This window comes from Plodia interpunctella, chromosome 11 (genome assembly GCF_027563975.2).
Source record: "Plodia interpunctella isolate USDA-ARS_2022_Savannah chromosome 11, ilPloInte3.2, whole genome shotgun sequence".
Classification (NCBI taxonomy): domain Eukaryota; kingdom Metazoa; phylum Arthropoda; class Insecta; order Lepidoptera; family Pyralidae; genus Plodia; species Plodia interpunctella.
In genome coordinates, this window is record NC_071304.1 from 5,339,151 (window position 1) to 5,362,666 (window position 23,516).

Below are 23,516 nucleotides of genomic sequence, written 5' to 3' on the forward strand. Positions count from 1 at the left end.
CGTGCAACTTCACATGACTATTCAAATATTTGTTTAGCACACTATCAAACACTTTTGAAATTACCGTTGCTAACGATATAGGCCTATAGTTGTTCTTGTCTGAAAGATCTCCCGTTTTGTTTTTAACTATTGGCACAACTATTGTTCTGATCATATCGTCTGGCATGTAACTGTGCGCTATACAATAGTTAAATAGCAAAAACAACACACGTGGAAGGTGCGGGCCAGCAAACCTGAGATGCTCGATACTGAGCCCGTCGTGGCCTGGTGATTTACCTTTAGACATCGATTTAATCGCAAGGGCTATATCTTTGATCGAGAAAGTTATTTTTCTTTCCACGTCGGGCTCAGCATTCAGAGTTGATTTCGAGGGCCCGAGGGGGGAATTTACTTTGAAACGTTCTACAAACATATTAGCTATATCTACGGGCTCGCTCACTCCGCCGCGCCGACGCTCACGGGTTGGCCCGGCCTGCACTGCAACCGTTTGGTGTGCTTCCAAAAAGATGAAAAATCTTTTTTAGCATGGTGCGAGGCCAGAATATCCATCTTGATTTGCGTCTCATGATTTTGGCACCATTTTAGCCGTGATTTAAATATTTTTCTAGCCTCACACATTTCATTATAGACATTACCCGTTGCGGGCTTGCCCTGTAATTCCCATAATCGATATTTAAGTCTAGCTTTCCCATGAGCGTCAGCCACATGTTTATTCCAGCCCGCGATCACTTTCCTTTTTGGTTTCTTACATTTTTTACTAATAATGGAGGATTCTTTAAGGGCCAGAACTACATCTCGATAAAAATTATCAATTACAATTTTGTGGCTATTATTATTACACATATTATCGCAACAGTTGTTCAGTTCAGGAGAAAAGTCAATAAGCCTTAACCTCTGATTGCATTCTTGCCTATACAAATCTACTTGCTCCTGTGTCCTTTCCCCCCACACAACTTCATTATGACAAGAGATATTATAATTATTTTTTGTAGGCAAAACAATGTCTAAGTTGCACTCCATAGCTAGAGGATAGTGATCAGACCAAAAAACATCATAGACAACATAGACATTTTGGATCGAGTTAACTGCAGCTTTACTAGTTAAAATATGATCTAACCATCTCCTAGACCCATTTATCTCACTAACATACGTGTGCGTACTACTGGCTAAACCCAACATGTCAAAGTCGACACAAGACCATTCCAGATCCGAGCAAAAATTTAATAGTTCATAATAAAACTGTTCGTAGGGATGGGCATTAAAATCTCCCAGTATGTATACACAGTCTATATTACAAGTGTCTATTATAGCACTTACCGCACTTAAGACGTCTGTAAACTCAGCCAAGTTCGGATTCTCGTCCGTAGGCATATAAACGCACATCACTAGGAAAGATCTCTCATTTGATATTACCTTAATCGCACAAATACGCGGGTTATCGCACTCAATCACAATCACATTCAAAAATACACTGCGCCGCCAGAGCAGAGCTACTCCTCCGTAGGGCCGACCTCTAATCGGGCCGGTCGATGTGTCCATGGCTGAGACCCCAGTACTGCTGAAGTCATCGCTTATTGTGTTCAGGAACGAGATAAGTCGTTTCAATATGAAATTTTGAATTTTGACACTAAAATTGTGCTACATGCCTAGTACATTGAAGAGTGGAACTACATAGTGAATTAAATAAATCTGGAGGATGCAACGGCGGAGTATAATATTAAATTTTGATTACTCACTGTAGGGTCTTCAATATTAAGCCTTTAATTTTTTTGGTATAATTGAGAATTTATGGTGTATATGGAGTGGTTCTATTCTAGGGCGGAACCACACGCTGCACACGGCCGGGCCGGACAGTCAATCATATATAGACATATATGAATGAAATCGATATACATATATGATAAACATGATCCGTGTGTGCACCCAGAATCGGCTCCCAACGAGGGAATTCTTCAACGGTTTACAGTAGGTACGGACCAGATGCTTCAACCTGTATCCATTGTTCATCAGTACCTCACACATACACAATACATACAATCGCGGATAGGTATGTATATCGAAACAATTCTGGAAAACATTATTTCTTTCTTACTATAATCTTTTTATAGTACTTGTCTTTATGTTTCGACATCCATATAGTTGGTCGGTTTATTATTCCGCTTATGAAAGCCTCGTTGTTAATTTTGATATAAAAAATATTTTTCAATACTCCTGGCAAAGACAAGTCACTTGCGTCGGTTGGCTCTCAAGAGTTCCGTGTGGCATCGCTCGCTGCGTAGGTACTATTGTTCCCCCAACCTGACGCCGCACGTCTCAGCGATTCGCCCGGTGAACTCCGCGCACTAACTGGAACGGAAGCTCGTGGCCCTGTCAAAGATCTTCCTACATTTGCAACCCGGCAAATCGCGATCATCACTCTGGACAGCGGAATAATATGCTTAGCAAGATAATAGTCAGTAATTAAACATAAGCAAGCCAACCAAATAATGGTCGACAGCAGTGTGCGAAGCAAGTCTATTTTTTTTTTAATTATTTCGTTATCAAATTTTTTTTTCTGGCGTTTGTTTCAATTTCTGACGATTGTTTTGCTAATTAAATAATAATTTGCTGGCCTGCTTATGAAAATGCTGACCATTGCTGCGAAATTTATTGCTGACAAAATTTTTGGGGCCATTGATTTACAAGGCGATTTTTGATTTTTTATAAAACAAAACAAAGATTGTTTTTTTTATAAACATAATATAAAACAATGTCGCTTCCCGCTGTCTGTCCCTATGTATGGTTAGATCTTTAAAACTACGCAACAGATTTTGATGCGGGTTTATTAAAATAAAGTGGAAGGTTTGTGTATAATTTATTATGGTTACCCGAGCGAAGCAGGGACGGGCCGCTAGTTACTGAATAAAATTAGTAAGGTTTAAAGTAAACAATATTAGAGATTAAATTCTATAATTCTATTTTGTTTGTTAGGCAATTTTCGGTTTGTGCTAGGTTTAGGCGATAAAACTGTGTACAGAAGAATCAATGACGGGACAAGGACAATGTTCCATGAAATTTCATCACAAGCATTATTTTAAAATTTCTAATTCAATTTATGGAATATATTACAATTAGGTATATAACTAGACACATAAAAATACATAGTCAATGTTTCACAAGTCATTAATTTAAAAAATATTATAATAACTTTACGTATGTACACTTAAATCAATTTTAATCTCGTTAGTACCTACACTATGTCCTCATAATTTATGTTCCTCCACTTCAACATAAATTACATTAATCTTACCTCCAATCGAAAGATACAGGACTAACATCATGAAACACCCATACCGGGTTTATCAGTCTCAATATCTTTATTTAAGTACCTACAATATCTAAAATTTGGCAAATATAGAATTTTAATCCTGTATCTTCATATCGTTTTTTGAGACATTCTGATTCATTTGATCATTTTCGTATTCCACAAAGTCATCAAAAAGGCTGGGCCATGCTTCTGTGTCATCATACATACTGAGATCATTTCCCACAAATTCACAAAAATTCAAAAACATGTACCAAGTATCTTTTGGGATGCCACGAATGTGATTATTCTTTTCCAAGTAGTTCAGCCACCTATCTAATATTGGAGGCTCATTGATTGTGAACACAAGTCGCCATAGGACTACTGCAATGTCTGTTGGAAGAATACGCTGACCAGTACTTACGTCTAATCCAAATTTAAAAGAGAATCTATACAAATCTTTAAAATGCTCAGAATCTGTCTTCAATTCACTAGTTATTTCATTTAGTTTTTGCTGTATGCCTTTTATAGAATCAGTTTTCATACTTTTCAGTCCCTGGATAAATTCAATTTTTGTAAACCGACACATTTGACTAGCATTTAACTTCCAGGCAAGTACTAAAACCTTAAAGTCATCAGGGTTGAGTTGCAAATCATTGCAGAGGTTCTCTATGCCTTCAGCTAAAATTGCATCTTCTAATGAATCTTTATATTGGTCAAATAACTGATTTATCTTGGAATCAGAGACACGGACTTCACTTGATCCTAGTGATGACATGGTTCGTGGAATTGATGGCAGCTTTTGGTAAAACAGTTTTGGTGCTTTTTCAGCACTTGGTTGTGTTCTTTGTAAGGTAATGTCACTGTGACATGATTCTCCAAATGAGTTCAATGTATTAGCATTCTGTAAATTTGCTGAATTCCTGTAGCAGGTCACACTTTCATTCTCTTGTAAAAGTGGCTCTTCCTGATGATAATCTGATACCATCACAGCAGGCACTTGATGTGTTGCGACAATTTCTGTCATCTCTGAAAATTAATAATCCAAGTTGTGATTATAGGCTGAACATTGTCTTGACTGGTTTAGCGTCTTATATACTAACATTAACAATAATCAAAACTAAGTAGATCTAATCTTACTAGCGTCCTTAAAAGCAATAACAGTAACAAATATATATTTAAGATTCTGTTTGCTGATGCTCTTTGATGATGCTGATGTTGTCATTTTGTAAGATATAAATTAATACAAATCTTTATGCAATGATATTCAGAAGACTATATCATAAAGACTAAAATGAGGTCAAGCATCAATCAAATGCATCTGCTAACTTATAATATAAAATTTTTGAGAGTAATGGGACTTAGGTAGAACATTTTTTACCACTGTTACAAACCTGTACTTCAAGTATTGTTGTATTGGAAAATGCAATTTGATTGAATATTATATCTTATATGTTTTCTAACTGATATTGATCATGGTGAAAGCATCAAGAATTTTGAACTCCCTCATATGCATGACACAAGTAATCTTGTTGGTGAAAATCCTAGTACATTGTAGGCATGTGAGCAGGCCATTATTGTAGATTATTATATTGAGTTAGTGGAGGTGGTTGGGCTTTTAACTCATTGTTATTAGTGTCCAATGAACTATGAGAAATGATGACTAGAGGTCCGTCCCCGACTTTGCTCGGGTAAAACCATAAAAAAATAGCCTATGTTATGAAGGTTTTGTCTGTCTCTGTGCCAAATTTCATCAAAATCAATCAAAAACTACTATAACTCAAAAACTACTATTGAGTTTATTCATTACAAACAAAAATACAAATCTTTTCTCTTTACAATATTAATAAGTTTAAAGTATATATTACAGACAATGCAAAGAAACTTTGTTTTATATTATGAAGTGATATTATAGGACATGACTCCATAATAGTATAAAGAGACACTATAATATACTATGTGTAATGTTATGTTAGTTAGATCTATAACAAATAAAATTTAGCTTACCATCTTTTTTTCTTTGAGAAGTTGTAATATCTGCATTAGCTTGGTTTTTGAAACAACTTAGACAATGGCCCATTGGATAAAGAGTCTATGGCGATATTAAAAGACTTGAAACGCTTATCATATACAGATACAACCCAATCTGTTATAGTTAATTTTTTATTGTAAATGCTATAAAACATAATGGTAAGAAAACAATATAATGTAGCAAGTTTTCCTAAATATTTTTTTGAAAGATCTGAAACAAAAATAAAAAGAAACACCAATAAAAATACTGCTCAAAAATACATGATTATTAGATTTTTTATCAAAGTATATCCTACCTAAAGGTAATAACAGTGGTCAAATGTAAATCAAATGATACTTCCAAAAAGACCTTGTTTCCTGCATAATTATCCACAGTAAGAGTACTTACTAACTAAATTATTATTTGTAAAATTTACTAAAATCGGAAAAACTGAAGCTATAATTGAAACTTGATAGACATTGATGACATATTACCTACCTACCTATATATATATTTGACATATTTTGTCTATTCCTATTATTTTTTTAACTTTGTAGCCCATTCACTAAACATTTGGGGCCGAACGTGTAAGATGTTGCAGATTTTAGCTGCGTTCAAAACTTGATCAAAAATAGTAGTCTTTCCCTGTTATTCTCAGATCAAGTCTAAGGATCAAGTACCTACTAGTTATTCATAAAAAAAGTTACAACTGCAAATTGTGTAGGTAGTAAGGGCCCTAAACCATGGATTTAGTAAGTTCTTCGTACGGAGTACCTACTAATTCCATGCCCAAAACACGCACGCACGATGCGTGATTCGGGCGCGCTTTCTAAATCTATGCACGGACTGTGCAACTTCACGTTGCGACCAAGAAGAAGAAGCCCTACTACTTCTCTTTCTATAACTTACGTGCCTCCCCCTCTGTTTGTTTTTGTATGCATTCAATAAATTGCACCAATTCAGGCAGGAGCAGGCAGGACAATGGAGACAATGCCACCATAGACAAAATTTACAATGTTTATCATTTTCTTTTTTATTTGGTCTCTCGTTAACCGTTGATGTCATTTCAATTCAAACTAACCTACCGTAATTTTTCCAATATTTATAAAGATCGAAAAGAAATAGTAAATCCCTACGAATTATTTCTATTAGATGTTGATATTAGATGATGAACGTTCTTGTAAATAATATCATATAAATACTCAAATCATAACTGTTCGTTCTCCATTTATTTTTTTGTGAGAACAGAAACTTCTGAAGCGAATAAGTACCGCAGTGTTTGAGTATTAATTAATAATTTTCCATAATGAGTGTGTTTCATGATGATTGGAATTTTCGTTTCGATGCGCAAGATATTGACAAAGCCAGTAATTTCAAATCGAAGTTATTAGATCTCCACGAACAAATATTGAACCTGTTAGATGATGAATTTAAGCTATCTAACATTGTTTACAATGGTGGTTCCTTAGCTCAAAGCCATGACCAGGAACTTAAAATGCTAATGGAGAAAAATAAGCAACTACGTCAAGAAATTGATTGTAAATTGGAAGGAATAACGCGTCAACAATCACAGTATGAAAAATATAAGCAAGGTTTGTCATAAATCAACTATGTTTACGCCGCAGCTTTTCTGATCTAGTTGCTGTTTATATATCCAACAAGGCAGATCAAGAAGTCTGAAGTCTTCGTTGGTTATATTTTGATGCATCATTCTTATTTTTGGTTCTAGCCAAAAATAAGCATGATGCATCAAAATGTAGGTTTAGCCTTTATCATACTGGCTTTACAGAAGCAGTCTGAGATTATTATCATGTGTATATTTGTATTGTATGTAAATATGAGTGCATTATATATTAAAAAATATAAATGCAGCCAGCATTTATATTTTTTAATATATACTTATTTTTGTAAGTGATTTAAAGATTTCAAAAATATGTATTACCTAGTCAATTAAGTCAAAAATCGTATGCACTTGTTTTTAGTTCCTAGCATTCATGTTATGTCTAAAAATTGATGCAGGCAAACTAACCCAAACCTAGTCCATATAATACAGGCTCTAACTAAATATAAGCAGGTTACCTTTAGGTCTGGGGTTTAGCCGTAACATATAACATGACCACATGAATATTGGTTTGCTGTACATAGTAAGACACACTATAATAATATTGCACTATTGTATCATTGTACCTATGTATGACTAATAAATTATTGATTGATTGAAAAATGAAACGGATAATTGGTATGACATTTTCACTATTGCTTAAAATAAATATTTTACTTTTTCCAGATCAAAAGCAACTATCACAAGAAATAAAAGAAACACATGAAGCATTTCTCACAGCTAAGAAGTATTATAAAAAGTTCTTGAAAATGTATTATACTATTGAGTCAAGAGACATTGATAAGCAGACCATTTTTGTACAATTCTTCACTGAATCGAAAAAGGATTCAGAAAACTACTCCATGCGCTTGCTGAGGAATACTAATACTGGAAATTATGAATGTAAGAGACATTCAATAGATCATATTCATTTGTATTTAAAGAGGAAACATTATTCAATATAGTGTCACATATTCATGAACACATTTTCTTTTTCAGTACTCTGTATGACACCAAATCTTCCCAATTTTAAAGAAGTGCAAAGAAAACTTAAAGAAACAAATGATGTTTCAGAAGCCCTATGCAGTGTGAGACAAGCTTTTATTTTGATAAGAGCAAATAAGAGATATTAAATATTTAGATAAGTTGTATATAAGTATATGAGTTGATCATCAAATAATTTTAATGCACTTTTTTTTTTAGTTTACCACACCGCTGATGTCTGACATTTAATTAAAATAGCATACTTTGCTTTGGTTCTCCGCACATGTTGAATTTGAGAGTATAACCCACCCTAATTCTATTTCTCACTGGATATTTTAAAACATTTTAAATTTCATTAATTTACATATGTATTGTACTCTAATTCATTATTTTATAACTAAACTCTTATAAAAAACTAAAAACTTAGCAATATGCATTTGTATGTATAATAGTCATACTTCTAGGATTTTATAATATAGACCAATTGATTAATCCTGTTAATATTGTAAAGGCGAGAGTTTGTAGAAGTAACAAACATAAAAATTAGCCTTGCATGCTCAAAGGGTGGGCCAATTTTTATGTTTGGTATTGAGATAATGAAACCTGGGATTAAAACTACTTTTTATCCTGAAAGTATGCAGTATGATTTGGTCACAAAGTTCGATAGAATTAGCTTTTACCCGCGGCTTCGCCCGCGTTATTTTATTTTTCCGGGATGAAAGGTACCCTATGACCTCTATACTGCTCACTACATGTATGCAAAATTTTAAGAAGAGTAGAAAGTTAGGATGGCGCTACTGTGCATAAAAACGCAAGTATTTTTCTAATAATGATGTGCATTACACAGGCTGGTATCTAGACAGACATTTTTGTCATTTTACAAACATTGGATTTTGATATTATCATTCCAGCTGCAATTGCACTCTCTCCAAATAATGTGTTCTTTATCTCATTTAAATAGTTTTAGTAATAAAAAGAATATTTATACAAAATATATAATTTTATTTGTAACCATGTAAAATACATTAATATAAAATTAGTCATTAACAAAATTAAATACAATTCCATACTGAGGTATTACAGCAAAGAACATAATATTGCCACTCATAAAGCAAACAGCAAATGATACTGAAATGGCCTTTATTTTAAACAAAACTACCTACTCACTACCACAACCTATAATCTGTTAATAGCTTACAGCCAAAAATACTCAGTAGGATCTGGAGATGCTGTATCTATTTCATTTATCTCACTGCCAATAATTATTGGAACTAGGTACTATGTACGTGGGCTTTAATGACCAACTGCATCATATGAAATAAAAACTAGGCACAAAAAATGTATGGACCTGTAGTCCCTTGTCCAATAAATTTAATTACATATCATCATACTAGAAATTCAGAACATTTCTCCAACATAAATGAACATACACATTTTGTACATTTCTTTAGCACTGAGTGAGCTATTTTACTAATCAACCTTTAATGCTTACAAAACGTCCCAATGTTGGGAATATAGAGTAACAGATTTCCCACGCAATACGCTGACATAACGTTCGCAATAAACTTTTGATTAAAAAAACATTCTGTAGGTAAACATATAATGGCACTGGCATGAATGCTGCTAATTACAGGCTTTATTTATTAATATTATACATGGTTACTGGTATCAAACGCAAAACCTCCTAAAGACTACTTGGGTACAATCAAAACAAGCAACTTTTATTCTAAAACTTTTTGTGATTCGTAGTTTTTTTTCCATACAAAAAAAATAATATCTACTTTGCGATTCTACACATCCTAACTCTATGTAATAGCTAAGAAACACGAGACAGTACAGTAATGTAACGGAATCGAACATAGAGTTAACGTTTATAGAAACGACATTAAAACAAAAAAAGGGAAATATTTGTATTTATTATGTTTAGACAAAAGTCGTAGAACAAAAGTGTTAAGTCTCTATGTACCTTATGCGCTTTTGGAAGGTTATGCGTTAGATACCAGTAATATAAAGATATTAATAGAAATTTTGAATTGCGAGCAATCTCTGGCGCAACCACTTTAAATTTGATATGTTTTATAGTGGGTGGAGTAGTAGATTATATATCAAGAAAATATAATTTTAGGTGATGGGTATTATCCATTCGGGGATAGTTACAGATATTCTACTTTTTACTTCGTTTGCGAGGAAATTAATCTTATTGTTACGCATTCTAATTTCATGGTTGTAAGCACCTACTTGTCTTGGCCAATCAAGTTACTGGCTACTTACACACGAAAATTTACGTTTTTGTTCTATAAGATGTGATAGATGGAATTTACTTTCTACTCTAGAGCTAAATCTTATTTTAGGCGGCTTGCATGAAAAAATAACGTCAAAAATTACGAGCCTGAGCGTTATATGTATGTCTGATTCACATCACAGCACTCGAGCTCGTGGCTCTGGCTGTATGTACGTTTTAATGGGGGATTTTTGAGCCAATAAGAATTTTTTTTAAAGTGATAGAAGTAGTAAAAGGTCTACAATATAGTTTTCTTTCGTTACTCGTTTTTGGCGCAGTTCAGTTCACTCCACTCCCAATCCAAGCACATTATTTACCATAGGTATTCTGTACATCCACATAGCCATTACAAATAACACATGAAAATAAAAGCACAATGTTACCTACATTTATAATCATAATTAAATAATAATTATAATTTATGTATGTTAACTGAACTTAATTCAGATAAAAATAAATATTTTGTGCCAACTACATCATCAGTATATCTACTTTATTAAACTAAGAAAACAATTAGGTACGTTAAAATATCTTGGTCACTTTTATAGCAGTAAAGTTACAGTTAACATTACTAAAAAATAATGGAAAAATATTCCTTATAGACATACAATGACACAGGAACTCTGCCCTGCTAAACTATCACCATAAAGGTAAAACTTCAAAATTGTCGCTTCCAAAAATAAAAATAAAGTTTATATTTTCTTCAATTTTCCATTACTTTCCACAATAGGATCAATAACTTCACTGGATTTTGATAAGGCAATAAGATTAGGTACAGAAGTCTGAAGACTTTTGATATCAGTACTAGCTATGGAAGAAGCCTGTTGAAGATTTTGACTGGAAACCTTCGCAGGATGTCTGCTTTTACCAGCAGGCAGGAAAAGTGCGCCCAACGCCAGGAAATGTAAAGAGTAATACAGTTTCCTGAAACAGAAAGTAATGTAATCATCAATAATAAATAAAATTCAATGCATGTTATCTTAGGAAATCACACACAGTGGCATTATTGGCAACTAGTTGCGCCCTGGGGCTTTGCTCTCGCGGGAATTTCGGGATAAAAAATACCCTATGTGTCATTCCAGGTTATATTCTACCCGTGTACCAAATTTCATAACAATCCGTCCAGTACATTTTGTGTGAAAGAGTAACAATCATACACACATACTCGTACATCATCACAAACATGCATTTGTAATATTAGTAGGTAGGATGATACGGATTTTAACGCTAGTGGCTAAGTTTTATTTGTTTTGGTTGCTTTATGATCAAATGAAAAGGCTCACCCATAGAACGCGAGGCTGGGGCCCAGGTGCAGCAAGATGAAGGGCACAGTGGCGTACGTCATGGCCACCCGCGTGGTCACTAGCGACGCTGCGTCGTAGAGCATTTTCTTGTAGCGGCTCCCGACGAACATGGGCCGAACTACCGCTCGAATCTGTTAACTTACTTCATTAGTAACTTGAATGCCTCCTTTAAAAAATTAAAGGCTGTACAAGCTTCTATCAATCATAGGAGAAAAACCTTGTCCGAATTACAGTGTAAATATTCTCGACATCGGTCATTTGGTAAGGCAAATCTTTTATAGATGCAATATTTTATAGTTATGTATATAGGTTATGTATGGTTTAAATGTGCATATTTCGCTGAAATTGTATGCTTACTACCATTTTACAGTACAGCGAGAACCTATAATTGGGTTTTTGAAATCCGTTGGATTTAATCTAAAATTAAAATTTTATGTTGTTAGTTATTGATAACCTTCCACCTTCGCATATTCCCGTGACGCCTATGACTTTACAACCGCCTGTCTGACGTGTATTTGGGAATGCTGTCCTTGCCTATAATGGCCTCGAAAGACATCCAAAAGAAGATACGGAGTGGTCCCGTTCTTGACAGGAACCACACGTCACATAGCGAAGCGAACTTGTTTAATAAATGTCTTATTATAAAAAGTTAAAACCTTCCTCGCGGCCACGGTGAAGATGCCCCCGGCGAAGAAGGTGAGGTAGTACCCGGGGTAGAAGCCGTGCCAGACGGCGGACAGCGCGTACACGCGCACGGTGCGGCACGCGGCGCCGCCGCGCTCGTACGCGACCGCGCGCAGCCACGAGTTCGTGTTCTTGTTCCAGCTCGCGATCGCGCAACGGAAGTTCTGCGCGAACTGACAAACATATTTATTATTAGTTACAAATATGTTTGGCAGTTGTAGAGGTAGATATACATCACACAAAAAAAGGTTTTATAGAAACGGTACAGCAACAAACTTTAGCATTTATAGCATTAGAATATTTCGTAAACTATTGATCCAAATTAAATTATAAACAGTAAAAAGCAAAAATCATGTAAGTATATCAAGTACACTTATTTGTTTTGATAAGGATTAATAATTATAGAAAATAATTTGCATCATATCTTTACAACATAAAAGTAGTTGTTGTGGCTAAACGATGGAAGCTAGATATATTGCTGTCGCGGACTTTAACAGCAATTTTATAGGTTTAATTTTTAATTTTTTTCACAGAAACTTGATTTACCTACCAGTAAAGCAGCGTTTGTAAAAAAAACTTTCGCTTGACCTTTTTTTCGTCGACTTATTTTGCAAATTCAGTTAGGTACCATGGAAAGACCTTGTTATTTTATGAAACAATATATAATATAGCCTATGTCCATCCTGACAGTACGCAGTTTACGCCCTACATACAAACTATCAAACTCACAAAATTACAAACATTTCCTTTTTTCCAATAAATAAAGTGTAATTAATTCCTAATTGATGCATAACCTTCGTTGCGTTTTTATACAATAGTAGTAGGTCACTTTTATTTCATATTTGTTTTAGGCATCCATATCTCGATGTAGGATACAATTTGTTAAAATTATTTATTTATACTTATTTTTTAAATTCCGCTCTAATTCACAACAGAATTCACTAATTAATTATTTACCTTTTTTAACGTTTATTAGTTTACTTCTGGGCGAAAGTCCCCCATTATCGTCTGACCTTACAACATCCGACCAACCGATTTTAGTTATACACAGCCCAAAAAATCAGTTGCCAACTACAATATAAGGTTCCATAATCCCTACACAGCGGACCCTAGGGCGGACTCCGACGCTTAACAGCTGTGGAAGACGCCCAGAAGAGAGAAATACACACACCATGTTACAAAATGTGATTGTCTTTGTTACATCACACCTAAGAAGATAACGAAATGAGACAATTATTATGTAACATTTTATAATATGTTGTTAGGATCACCATTAACTATGGGAAATGGTAGTATTTGCACCGGTATAGCATCATCGACAAGTTGTGAGAGTACGCCTCTTACACACACCATGTTACAAAATGTTACTAGTTGTTTTTGTCACATTTAAGTAACAAAGAGACAAGGTAAATATTATGTAACATGCTGTGCCGGATCAGAGGGCTTAGTGCGGGTTTGGTATTTACACTCATCATATCGAGTATATTCGCAATAAGACGCAGCTAACCAATCGCAGTGCGCCATCGTGACGCAACGACAACCACACAGCAATGTAATTGGTTAGCTGTGACTCATTGCGAATCGCCTCGATAGTGAGAAGTGAAATGCATATGCACACTTCGCCCTCAGATAGGGGAAATTAAAATAGCGAACTCACTTCGAATCCAATGACGTCGATATTCGAGACCTTGTCCCACTTGGGCTCGCCGAGGTGGTCGTAGCCGTTAAAGCCCATGCCGGAGTTGTTGCAGATGGCCTCGGACAGCAGCCACGCGTGGTAGTACTTGCAACGGAACAGCATCACCGACAGGTTGGTGTACCACAGCAGGTACAGCGCCGACCAAGTGCGAGACACCTCCGATAATGGGTCCATCAGTTCTGTAAATAACGTTTATTTATTTATTTTATTTATAACACACAGCAGCTCATTAAGCTTGAATTATTTGAAAATATAATTTTCTTCGTTTTAGGAAACTTTATACCGCGGATAAATATATGTCAAGTCGCAATGGTAGGGCAGTGCGTGATTTTTTTATATTGTTAGGGGATACCCCGAGCATGTACTAAAATTTTAAGAAATTTTTTTTTACTAAATTGACATTTTCGACAGCAAGGTTGAAAATCATGAGTTAGTTGAGAGTACCCTGCCTATTGCAACATTATAAAGTCTGGGTTGTCATAAAACGATACCATGCTAGAATAAAGAACAATGGTCAACAGTCTCCTGGCATTCGCAAAACGCGTGATACTACTTACGACGCCCCTCAATTGAAATGCTAATTGCTGATTAAATTAAAAACCATTTTCTTTCAGAATAGGTTTTAAATTCGCTGACTTTTGTCGATAAAGTCGTGTCATATAAATAAATAATTTCGGGTCGGTTAATGACGTTATGGCTATACAGATAGGCCAAGGACTACGGGACCAATAATCTTATAATAACAAATCAATATTTTTTAAAATTTGTTTGTAATAATATCCGCGTATCTAGGAAGAAAAAAGTAGGATGAATATACTTAACCAGTTCAGTCAGTTAGTTTAGTCAAATTAATAACCGATAAAATACTATTCCTTCACAGAGGCTTGTAAAAAAGTTCTAGTCTAATAAGTCTCGAATATAATAATAAGTCTTGAACACATGAACTTGTTCATACATTTATGAACAAGTTCATGTGTTCAAGACGTATCTTCAGCAAAGCGGGTTTATTGCAATGATGCAATAAAGATTACGATATATGTACATGAGTCGACGGCTTGATTACCAAGTATATAAATGATCATGACTCCATCGCATCACAATCCAGTTTGATAAAATTATATTCTCTATCATTATATACTAGCTTTTGCCCGCGACTTCGCCCGCGTTAACTATCAGGGATAAAAAGTACCCTATGTCCTTCTCCATACTTCAAACTACATGTGTGCAAAATTTCAAGAGGATTTCAAGAAGATTGGTTGAGTAGATAGAGCGTGATAGAGAAAACTAACTTATAATTTTATATCACATGATAATTTCGGATTTATAATTTTAGTTAGGATAATTTATTATGCAGCTTATAGTGATAGAGCGAAGAATATTAGATACAAACAATGGTGGCGGAAACAAGCGGGAAAGCTCTCAGATGAGAGAGAGAGAGTGTTATAGGGAGATTATATTTACGAAACAAAGTATTATACTAGATGTGAAGGATCCTAAAAAAAGAGCACGCATGTAGGATACTTGCATACACCAGCCTTTATTTTATGGAATTATAAAGCAAGTAGAACACGGCACAACGATTCATCTTAACAAAACGTACCTTTAATGACGTCCATTGGATACTTCTTGGACAGCGTGAGGTAGAGGAAGGCCGCGGCCACGGAGCCACACACCTTGTAGAATACGGCGCGACGCGGCGACGGCTCCGACTCATCGGTTTCCTTTTGTATCTAATAGCATCACATCATTATAAATCACAAGTCAAATCAGATTCTTTTTGTAAATATCAACCCCACGGCTTCGCCCGTGTTAATTTTCCGGGATGAAGGGAACCCTAAATCCTTCTCCATACTTCAAACTATATGTGTGCTAAATTTTATAAAGATTGGTTGAGTAGATAGAGCGTGAAGAGGTAACTAACAAATTTACTTCGCATTTACTAGGACTAGCTGCGCCCCGGGGCCTCGCTCCCGTGGGAATTTCGGGATAAAAGTCACTGGATCTCGGAAGACCTCTCGGATGTCGTCGACATTGAGAGGAAGCGAAGGGCGTTGGCTGTCCGAGGAAATATGCTGGCTCGTAGATTTGCCAAATGCTCACAGGATGAAAAAGTTTCCCTATTTAAGGCATATTGCCAGTCCTTTTACACCTGCAATCTATGGGTCAGCTATACTCAGAGGGCAATCAACGCACTTCGCATTCAGTATAACGACATATTTAGAATGCTGTTGGGGCTTCCAAAACATTGTAGCGCTTCGGGTATGTTTGCGGAGAGGCGCACTGATGCATGCAATCATTAGGGAAAAGAGTGGCCTCGTTGATGTAACATATTCGGAGCAGCACCAACGGCATTCTAAATGTGTTGTCTGACAGGATTGACTGTCCAATAATGAGACACTGGGTCGAGATTCTGTGTCACGCACATGAATCTCGTTACAGTGACTCAATTCGTTTTTAAAATACATGGACCATTCTGACAAATAAAGAATTATTATATAAAAGTACCCTATGTATTATTACAGGTTATATTCTACCCGTGTACCGCAATTTTCATAACAATCCGTCCATTATATTTTGCGTGAAAGAGTAACAAACAAACATACATCCTCACAAACTTTCGCATTTATTATATTAGTAGGAACACTAGCATAAAATAAAGTCGCCCCCCGGGTTTGTCTTTTTTGTCAGTTTGTGTGGATGATATAGATTTAATTAAGTATCGTTCATCAACTGCAGTGATCAACCATAAGTAATTTAATGTTATGGTCAATTTATTTCAATTGTAAGATTTACATCGTTCAATAAAACTAAAGTGGCGTGTAGTTCCGCCCTAAAATAGGACCAGTCCATATCCTCGCGTGGATGTCGTACGCGGCGACCCTAATTTTTTGTATTACTAATTTAGTTTGGACAATATTTGTATTTAGTTTGCGAATAAGGTTTGACGAAGTGAAATTAAAAACAAACATTTTAAACGAATCAAAGGTCACCCGTTTTTATAATGTTACAACACAATAAACAAATAAAACACTTTTGTCTTATCGATCGCCCTTTCAATGGAAATACGCTGTGGTGTCGCAGAATAATGTATATTAATTTAGTCGTTGTAAATATACACAAGTAGGTACAATATAATTTGCATTATTATTCATACTTAAATTAATAAATAATAAGTACTTCCTTACCCATATCACAATATCATAAAGTACTTACCTGTCTCTTTATACCATACTGGTATATAAATAGACAAGGCTCGTAGTATTCTTTGTAACGAACAGTGGCGTGAGTGGTTCACTATTGCGGTGGAATTAACAAATTTGCCGCCCCTTATATTGACCAGGCGAATAAAAGGTACAAGAGAAAATTTTGGCGTCAGTGGCGGTAGGCCTCTCCAAACCCCGACCATCTACGCTACGCTACTGGTAACGAACAAACAAAATTTTTTGCATAAAATAGACTAGACTTTCAGCAATTACATAGGCTGCCTTTAAACGCGGACAAAGTCGCGGGCGGCCGCTAGTAAATAATATTTGGAGTTACCCCATTAATCCTCCCGCCTTCTATGAATCTGATGTAATCCTTATAGAACACGACTGGACCGCACATTAACGTTTGGAAAGCCAGGGTGTAAGAAAAAAATTCTAATGGCGATGGTATCTTATCCACAATTGACTCCTCATGAGATTGGCTTGTAGAGTTGGAGTTAATCTCTTTTTTCATTAGGCCATCTTGCAACGACGTGGCCAACGATGTTACTCGTTGTGTTATCACCATGAGAGGACCTGTAATGCGATATTAATTAAGAGTATACTCACAATACTACTATAATTACTACACTGTCATTCGCTTGTTATATTATATGTCTAAGAGTTAAATAAATATAATATTGTTTCCAAAATAGCGTACCTATATTATACGCAGAAGATTTTCTGTTAATGAAGAAAGACAATGGAAGACAATAAAATAATAAACTATAATTGTGAATGAAAGTGTTTGTTGGTATTTTATGTCCTACTTCCACGTTAAAATTGAGCACTGAAATCAGTGTATGAAAAAGTATGGAGAATGATATATTGTACCTTTATACCGCGGGCATCATTTAGAATAGACATTAAAATTAATGAGAATGACAGTCTGTTGCTCTTCATACAAAAACTACATGACGGTTTAGATGAAATTTGGTACACGGGTAGAACAAGACCTGGAATAGTATAAGTTCCAATCCAATTTTTGCGGGAGCAGATTCTGGGCGCAACTAGTATTTATTATTTCTTTGGCACAATCATTCATATTGACCTCTCGTGATTCTTCAATTACTAATAGGTCAAATCTATTTACGCCTGACGACATGAAAAGCTACACACGTTCAGAAAGACTCGGCTATTGTGCATTTCATATTATTACTAGATGTTGGCTGCAGCTCCGACCACTGTAGTCTATATTTGACCTCGAGTCATTAACTATATCTATTCCAAATTTCATCAAAATCGGCCCATATGTTAAGCGAGAAATAAACTATTATATATATATATATATTATGTATCATCGATGCTATGATATATGTACTAACAATAACGCTAAATTGTTATGTGAAATTAACAGTTTAGCGTTATTGTTAGTACATATATCATATCGATCATACATGAATACTGCCGATTTCTTGTTAACTGTGTGATACTACATTCTGCTCTTTGGACAATATTATTATTATTCTTAAAAACACGCAGTTTTATAACTATTGCAGCAGCAGTGTAATACAAGAAGTATGCATACCAAAACTTGCTCAGTTAAAAAGCAGTATTAAAATCCATTCAGGAACTTGATACTTGGACCTTGAATACATATCCTATTTCGATTTATGTACACAAATGAAACACAAAAAATTAATTTTGACTTTGGAACTAACCTGTAATGTCTAAAGTGTAATCCGCAGTGTGGTACAGTTGCCGATGTAAATGTAAGCATGACAAATAAATCATTGACGCCGCCAATACGACACTGTAAATGTAATGAATATTAAAGAACATGTAAAAATATTTCTGCCGCCAAATAGCATGCTTGCATTGCTGTGTTCCCGTTTGAGATGCAGTATAAATACAGGGTTTGTGGAACAGACCCTATATACCTAGGCCACAAAGTAGGCAACGCACGCGTGACTACTTTGGTGCTACAGGCGTCCATAGGCTGCGGCCACTTATCATCACGTGGTCCGCATGCCTGTTTGCCCATTAAGTATGTAGTTTTAAAAAATACAGAAATCTTGTAACAATATTATTCGTTTAAACGCTTTCCACATATAAAATGTTTTGTAAGTTATGGATCTAGTTACTCAATCTACGTAATTCAGCATTAACTATAATTATGTTCACGTTTTTATAAATATATTTATTGAACGGTAAATATTGTGCGTAATATATTATATGTACATGTACCTTTGTATGTATAATACATAAACTACACAGCAAGAAAGTTCTTGCTCGTGTACGTATACAAGTACGTGTACATGCCTTTAGTAACGAATTTCCACAGCACAGTTCTAATCTTAGGTTCTAATAGGCAAATAAAGCGGTGAAATGTTCTACAAAATGATGATAATTAACTTACTTTGCCATGACGTTTTCAGGTACAGTCTTTAGGAGTATGTATGTCATCATAGGCAATACTGATAAATGTATTGCTTGTCTGAAAATTTAAAAAATCATTAAGTACCATTACAGATATACCAAAGGGGCCGTGCAAAGGAATTTGGGTAAAGTGGGCATCTTTTTTGTAAAAATCATGAGGCCCATGCACTTTGGAAGAACATCATATACATATATAAGTAGCTGCGCCCCGTATATAATGGAGTATATACAGAGTATGTAGATTTGTGTTATGTGGACATTTTATTTGATATTTTACAAAACTAATTTAAAATTATTCAAAAAAAGCAATACCTAGGTATATTATAAACCCCAACAAGACTAGCTTATTTCCGCATCTTCGCCCGCGTGAATTAGTACTTAATTAAACAGTACTTAATTTTATCAGTTGAATGATAATATGTCGCCTCTGGCTATGTGGTATACATACAAAGTAACTTAAACCCCTTTCAATGGAAAAAAATAGTTATTATTTTAAATTTTTACAGATCAATTCGATTTTGAATTATATAGGGTGAAGGGGCCTAAAGTAGATGTGAAGGTAAGATGTATTTTACCATATTCTGAAAGGTGTCTTAAAAATAAAAATATCGTGTACTTAGCGTTTTAAAAAATTCAAGATCAAAATGTCAAGTTGTTACCCCATATTTGTCTGTGGCACAAGCAAAAGTGCTCGTTATTACAAGGCGGTAGAGATTAGTTTCTAACATAAACGGTGACTTTTGTTTGTATTAATGGTAAACAATGACGCCATAATACTTCTTGAAAACAATGCAATATGGATCAAAGAATATATGCGATAATCAAGTAATTGAAAAATTCCTGAGAAGTAAAGTTTCTTATGCCTATTAATATAGAAAGTGAACTTTTTACCTATTTTAGTATTAAGAAAATAGAAAGTTTAAATAGCCGAACTTGAAATCGAAAGGCCAATGACCGACGACGAGCGGCGAAATGAGTTCAAAATCATAATAAAGATGTATCAAGGCCAAGATTCTTTAGAAAAAAACGAGCACGCATACGCGTTACAAAGTTGTTTAGTGTTTCATAGAAATAGGCATTTCCAAAAACGGTTGACGTCAGGCGATCGTAAAATCACAGCCCAATCTACAAAATTTAAGGGTTTATTATTGACTAGGCCTAAAGACATAATAAAAAAACGCAAAATCCTTTGGGTAATTTTAAAGATTTAATCATACATTGGGACAGACAGTGAGTGTAATGCTAATTTGTTTTAAACTATGTAAGGATACTAGCGGCCTGTGTCATCTTCACTAGAGTAAAATCATAATAAATTATACATACAAGCAGACAGACAGCGAGAAGCTTCTTGTACTACTGTTTTGTACTATACTCAATCTTGGCTAAGAAAATCAGTTAAGCACTAAAATTTTCAGCAAAACTAGTTGCATTTAAAAGTGTTATTGAAACTGATTTTTTTTCATTTTATAAACAAATAATAGGTAGGTAGTAGTAGATACTATAATTTCAAATTGACATAACCTTTGGAAGATAGGTTACCTACAGAATTTAAAACCCTACTATGTACAAAGATTGTAAAACTCTTATATTGTGTTTATTTCCTGTGTTGACCTAATAAAAGTCCACTAGGACAAATGTGACATACACATACCCACATAGTTATTTCTTATCTGTAGTTGTTAATAAAAATATAAGTAATGCTTAGTGCCAATCCTAGCTGTTGCCACCAAGGGCCTCTTACAATGGTGGTATAAAATATATGTTGTGTCATTTCCATTGATCTTTACTGCCTGATTATATTGTAGAGGTATTTTCCGGTATGATCCGAAATCTGCACTAATAAATATATTTTAATGCTAATTGAAGTAAGTGTTTCTAGTAAATATAATGAATTTAATGTTGATATAAATAGTGATAAAAATTAGACACATACCTCTCAATGTATTCCATCTAGGAATACATTGACAGGCAGTTAATATATTTGTATGTTATTTGCACATTTTTATTTATCTATTAATAAGCACAAATTACGTAACATTGAACTTACTTTCCAAAGCAGAAATATCCCATGAGTAAACCTATAAAAAGGCACAAAGAATGACGGAACTCTGGCGAAGCAAGCTTCAATGGTTTCCGAAATAGTCTGGCCAGGCATAGTGCAGCTATTTGTGCGACCAAAAAATTAACCTAATGGAAGGAAAATTTAATGTTATGAAACTAATAATTGATGTGCACACATATGGAAATAAAATAAATATGCAAACATTTAAAAGCCTCACTCATCTACAAATTAAAATACCTTGAAACAATACATTTTATCAAAAAATGTGACCTGAAGGAGAAAAGAAAGCTCACATGTAATCTTTTACAAAATCTGGTAAGTAGAAGTTGTTGCATATCTTTTATAAAAATTTAAGTTAAACAGGGTTACTGATATCTAACAAATAACCTTCCAAAGGTGCATAAGGTACATAGGGACTAACATCTTTTATTCTACGAGTTATGTCTAAACACAATAAATAAAAATCTTTTTTAGTTTTAATGTTGTTTTTATAAAATGTTAACTCTATGTTTGATTCCGCTACATAACACTACTGTTACTGCCTCCTGTTGCTTGGCTATTACATAGAGTAAGGCTGTGTAGAATCACAAATTAGATTGAATTTTTGTTATATTTAAAACATGAATAAAAAACTACGAATCACGAAAATGTCACCAAAACGAAAAAGTCGTAGAATAAAAGTTGCTTGTTTTGATGTACCCAAGTAGTCTTTAGGTTTTGCATTTGATACCAGTAACTCTGTAAAAACAAGAATAAAATAACCTAATCAATTTGATTTCCAATCAGTTCAGATCACTTTATATTCACTCTGAAAATTGGTGTTGTGATTGTAAACATTATGAACTACTAAACCCTAAAGTATTTTACTACAAAAGCAAAGATTAAAATTCATGCTTAATTACTAGTTTATAGGTACTTACAATATCTAATGGAAGTCCAATTCGGTTTGAAAGAAATTGGAATATTTTACTGCCATCATAGTAGTCAAAGTATGCACTCGACATTCTGGATAGAGGAGGTTGAAACCATCAAGTGTAACACTGACGATGTTTATAACACACAAACTGAAATTAAAATTCAAGTCGGAATTAATAATAAGTAATCACATAAAACTTCGACACTTCTCATAATCCAAATGCTGTATGGAAATACTATGGGCTATAAATTCTTCAAGATATATTGTAACACGAACGAAGTCACCATACTGTAGCAATGCAAGTACTTACTACTCTGAAATTTACAAGTTTAATCTTGCTGATTTCAATATTAATAATTTAATTCAAAACATGCATCATTGCTACACAGCACGACTATGTAATACCTAAATTAAACTGCAATGAAATTCTAAAGAATGTTAGCCAATCCAATTCACCAGTTATTCAAAGACAGAGCTAGACAGAGAGATCAATTATTATTGGCGTATGGTAGAAAAACGAACTAATATTACCTAGGTTTTAAGATTTTATATTTGTATCGTACGTAGCGCCCCCAATAAAACAGTAATGCCAAATTATATTTATATGATTTAGTATGACAGTTTATGTTACTTTTAAGACAGTGACATTCTAAACAAAAAAAATAAAGCCAGCTAGAAAAGAAAACCATATAATAGGGAGTATTACTGCATATTTATCCCGCCAGAGTACAGCACTGTATGTTAGGTACACGTGCTTTTTGCCTCCATTGACAATGTTTGTGTACCTTGTTTGTGTCTAGTTGTACTAGAAGCGCGATCTGCGCTGAGCTTTGCGTAATATGCCCTATGGACCCCGCGCGGAGAAATCAAACAACCATGGATTTAGGTACGTACTTCGTACTAAGTACTTCAAATCCATAGACATGTGTAGACAACAGCATGGTCCGTTTGACCCAATGACTAAAGAAATGATTTATTCTCAAGGTTCAACCCGAGCTACACTGGTCTGAAAATCACGCTTCATACTCATAGAAACTGATTGTCAGAGATTGATAATTAAAAAATGTT

General features: G+C 34.6%; 3 protein-coding genes across 7 annotated transcripts; 1 reads left to right on the top strand and 2 right to left on the bottom strand.

Annotated features, from left to right (window-relative positions):
* Window positions 1–2,932: 2,932 nt before the first annotated feature.
* SCCRO3 (Squamous cell carcinoma-related oncogene 3) lies at window positions 2,933–5,799 on the bottom strand. Of its 2 annotated transcripts, none has more exons than XM_053751855.1 (3): window positions 5,703–5,799; window positions 5,291–5,525; window positions 2,933–4,312 (listed from the first exon to the last, which is right to left on the bottom strand). In XM_053751855.1, the coding sequence occupies exons 2-3, from the start codon at window positions 5,361–5,363 to the stop codon at window positions 3,402–3,404; spliced, it is 984 nt and encodes a 327-aa protein (XP_053607830.1). In that variant the 5' UTR covers window positions 5,364–5,525; window positions 5,703–5,799; the 3' UTR covers window positions 2,933–3,401. The 2 variants fall into 2 exon arrangements, with proteins under 2 accessions (XP_053607830.1, XP_053607829.1); XM_053751854.2 differs by having other exon boundaries at window positions 5,611–5,790.
* Window positions 5,800–6,343: 544 nt separating this feature from the next.
* On the top strand, window positions 6,344–8,870 carry LOC128673654 (uncharacterized). Its single transcript, XM_053751649.2, has 3 exons — window positions 6,344–6,886; window positions 7,582–7,797; window positions 7,894–8,870. Exons 1-3 carry the CDS (start codon window positions 6,601–6,603, stop codon window positions 8,025–8,027), a joined length of 636 nt encoding a protein of 211 aa, XP_053607624.1. The 5' UTR covers window positions 6,344–6,600; the 3' UTR covers window positions 8,028–8,870.
* oys (oysgedart) lies at window positions 8,860–23,079 on the bottom strand. 4 transcript variants are annotated; one of them, XM_053751631.1, is made up of 11 exons: window positions 22,980–23,079; window positions 22,453–22,596; window positions 21,518–21,657; window positions 19,451–19,528; window positions 18,753–18,844; window positions 17,387–17,628; window positions 15,447–15,576; window positions 13,805–14,025; window positions 12,120–12,320; window positions 11,443–11,594; window positions 8,860–11,083 (listed from the first exon to the last, which is right to left on the bottom strand). In XM_053751631.1, the coding sequence occupies exons 2-11, from the start codon at window positions 22,534–22,536 to the stop codon at window positions 10,852–10,854; spliced, it is 1,572 nt and encodes a 523-aa protein (XP_053607606.1). In that variant the 5' UTR covers window positions 22,537–22,596; window positions 22,980–23,079; the 3' UTR covers window positions 8,860–10,851. The 4 variants fall into 4 exon arrangements, with proteins under 4 accessions (XP_053607606.1, XP_053607607.1, XP_053607605.1 ...); XM_053751632.2 differs by lacking the exon at window positions 22,980–23,079 and adding an exon at window positions 22,854–22,938; XM_053751630.2 differs by lacking the exon at window positions 22,980–23,079 and adding an exon at window positions 22,759–22,938.
* Between the last annotated feature and the right edge of the window lie 437 nt (window positions 23,080–23,516).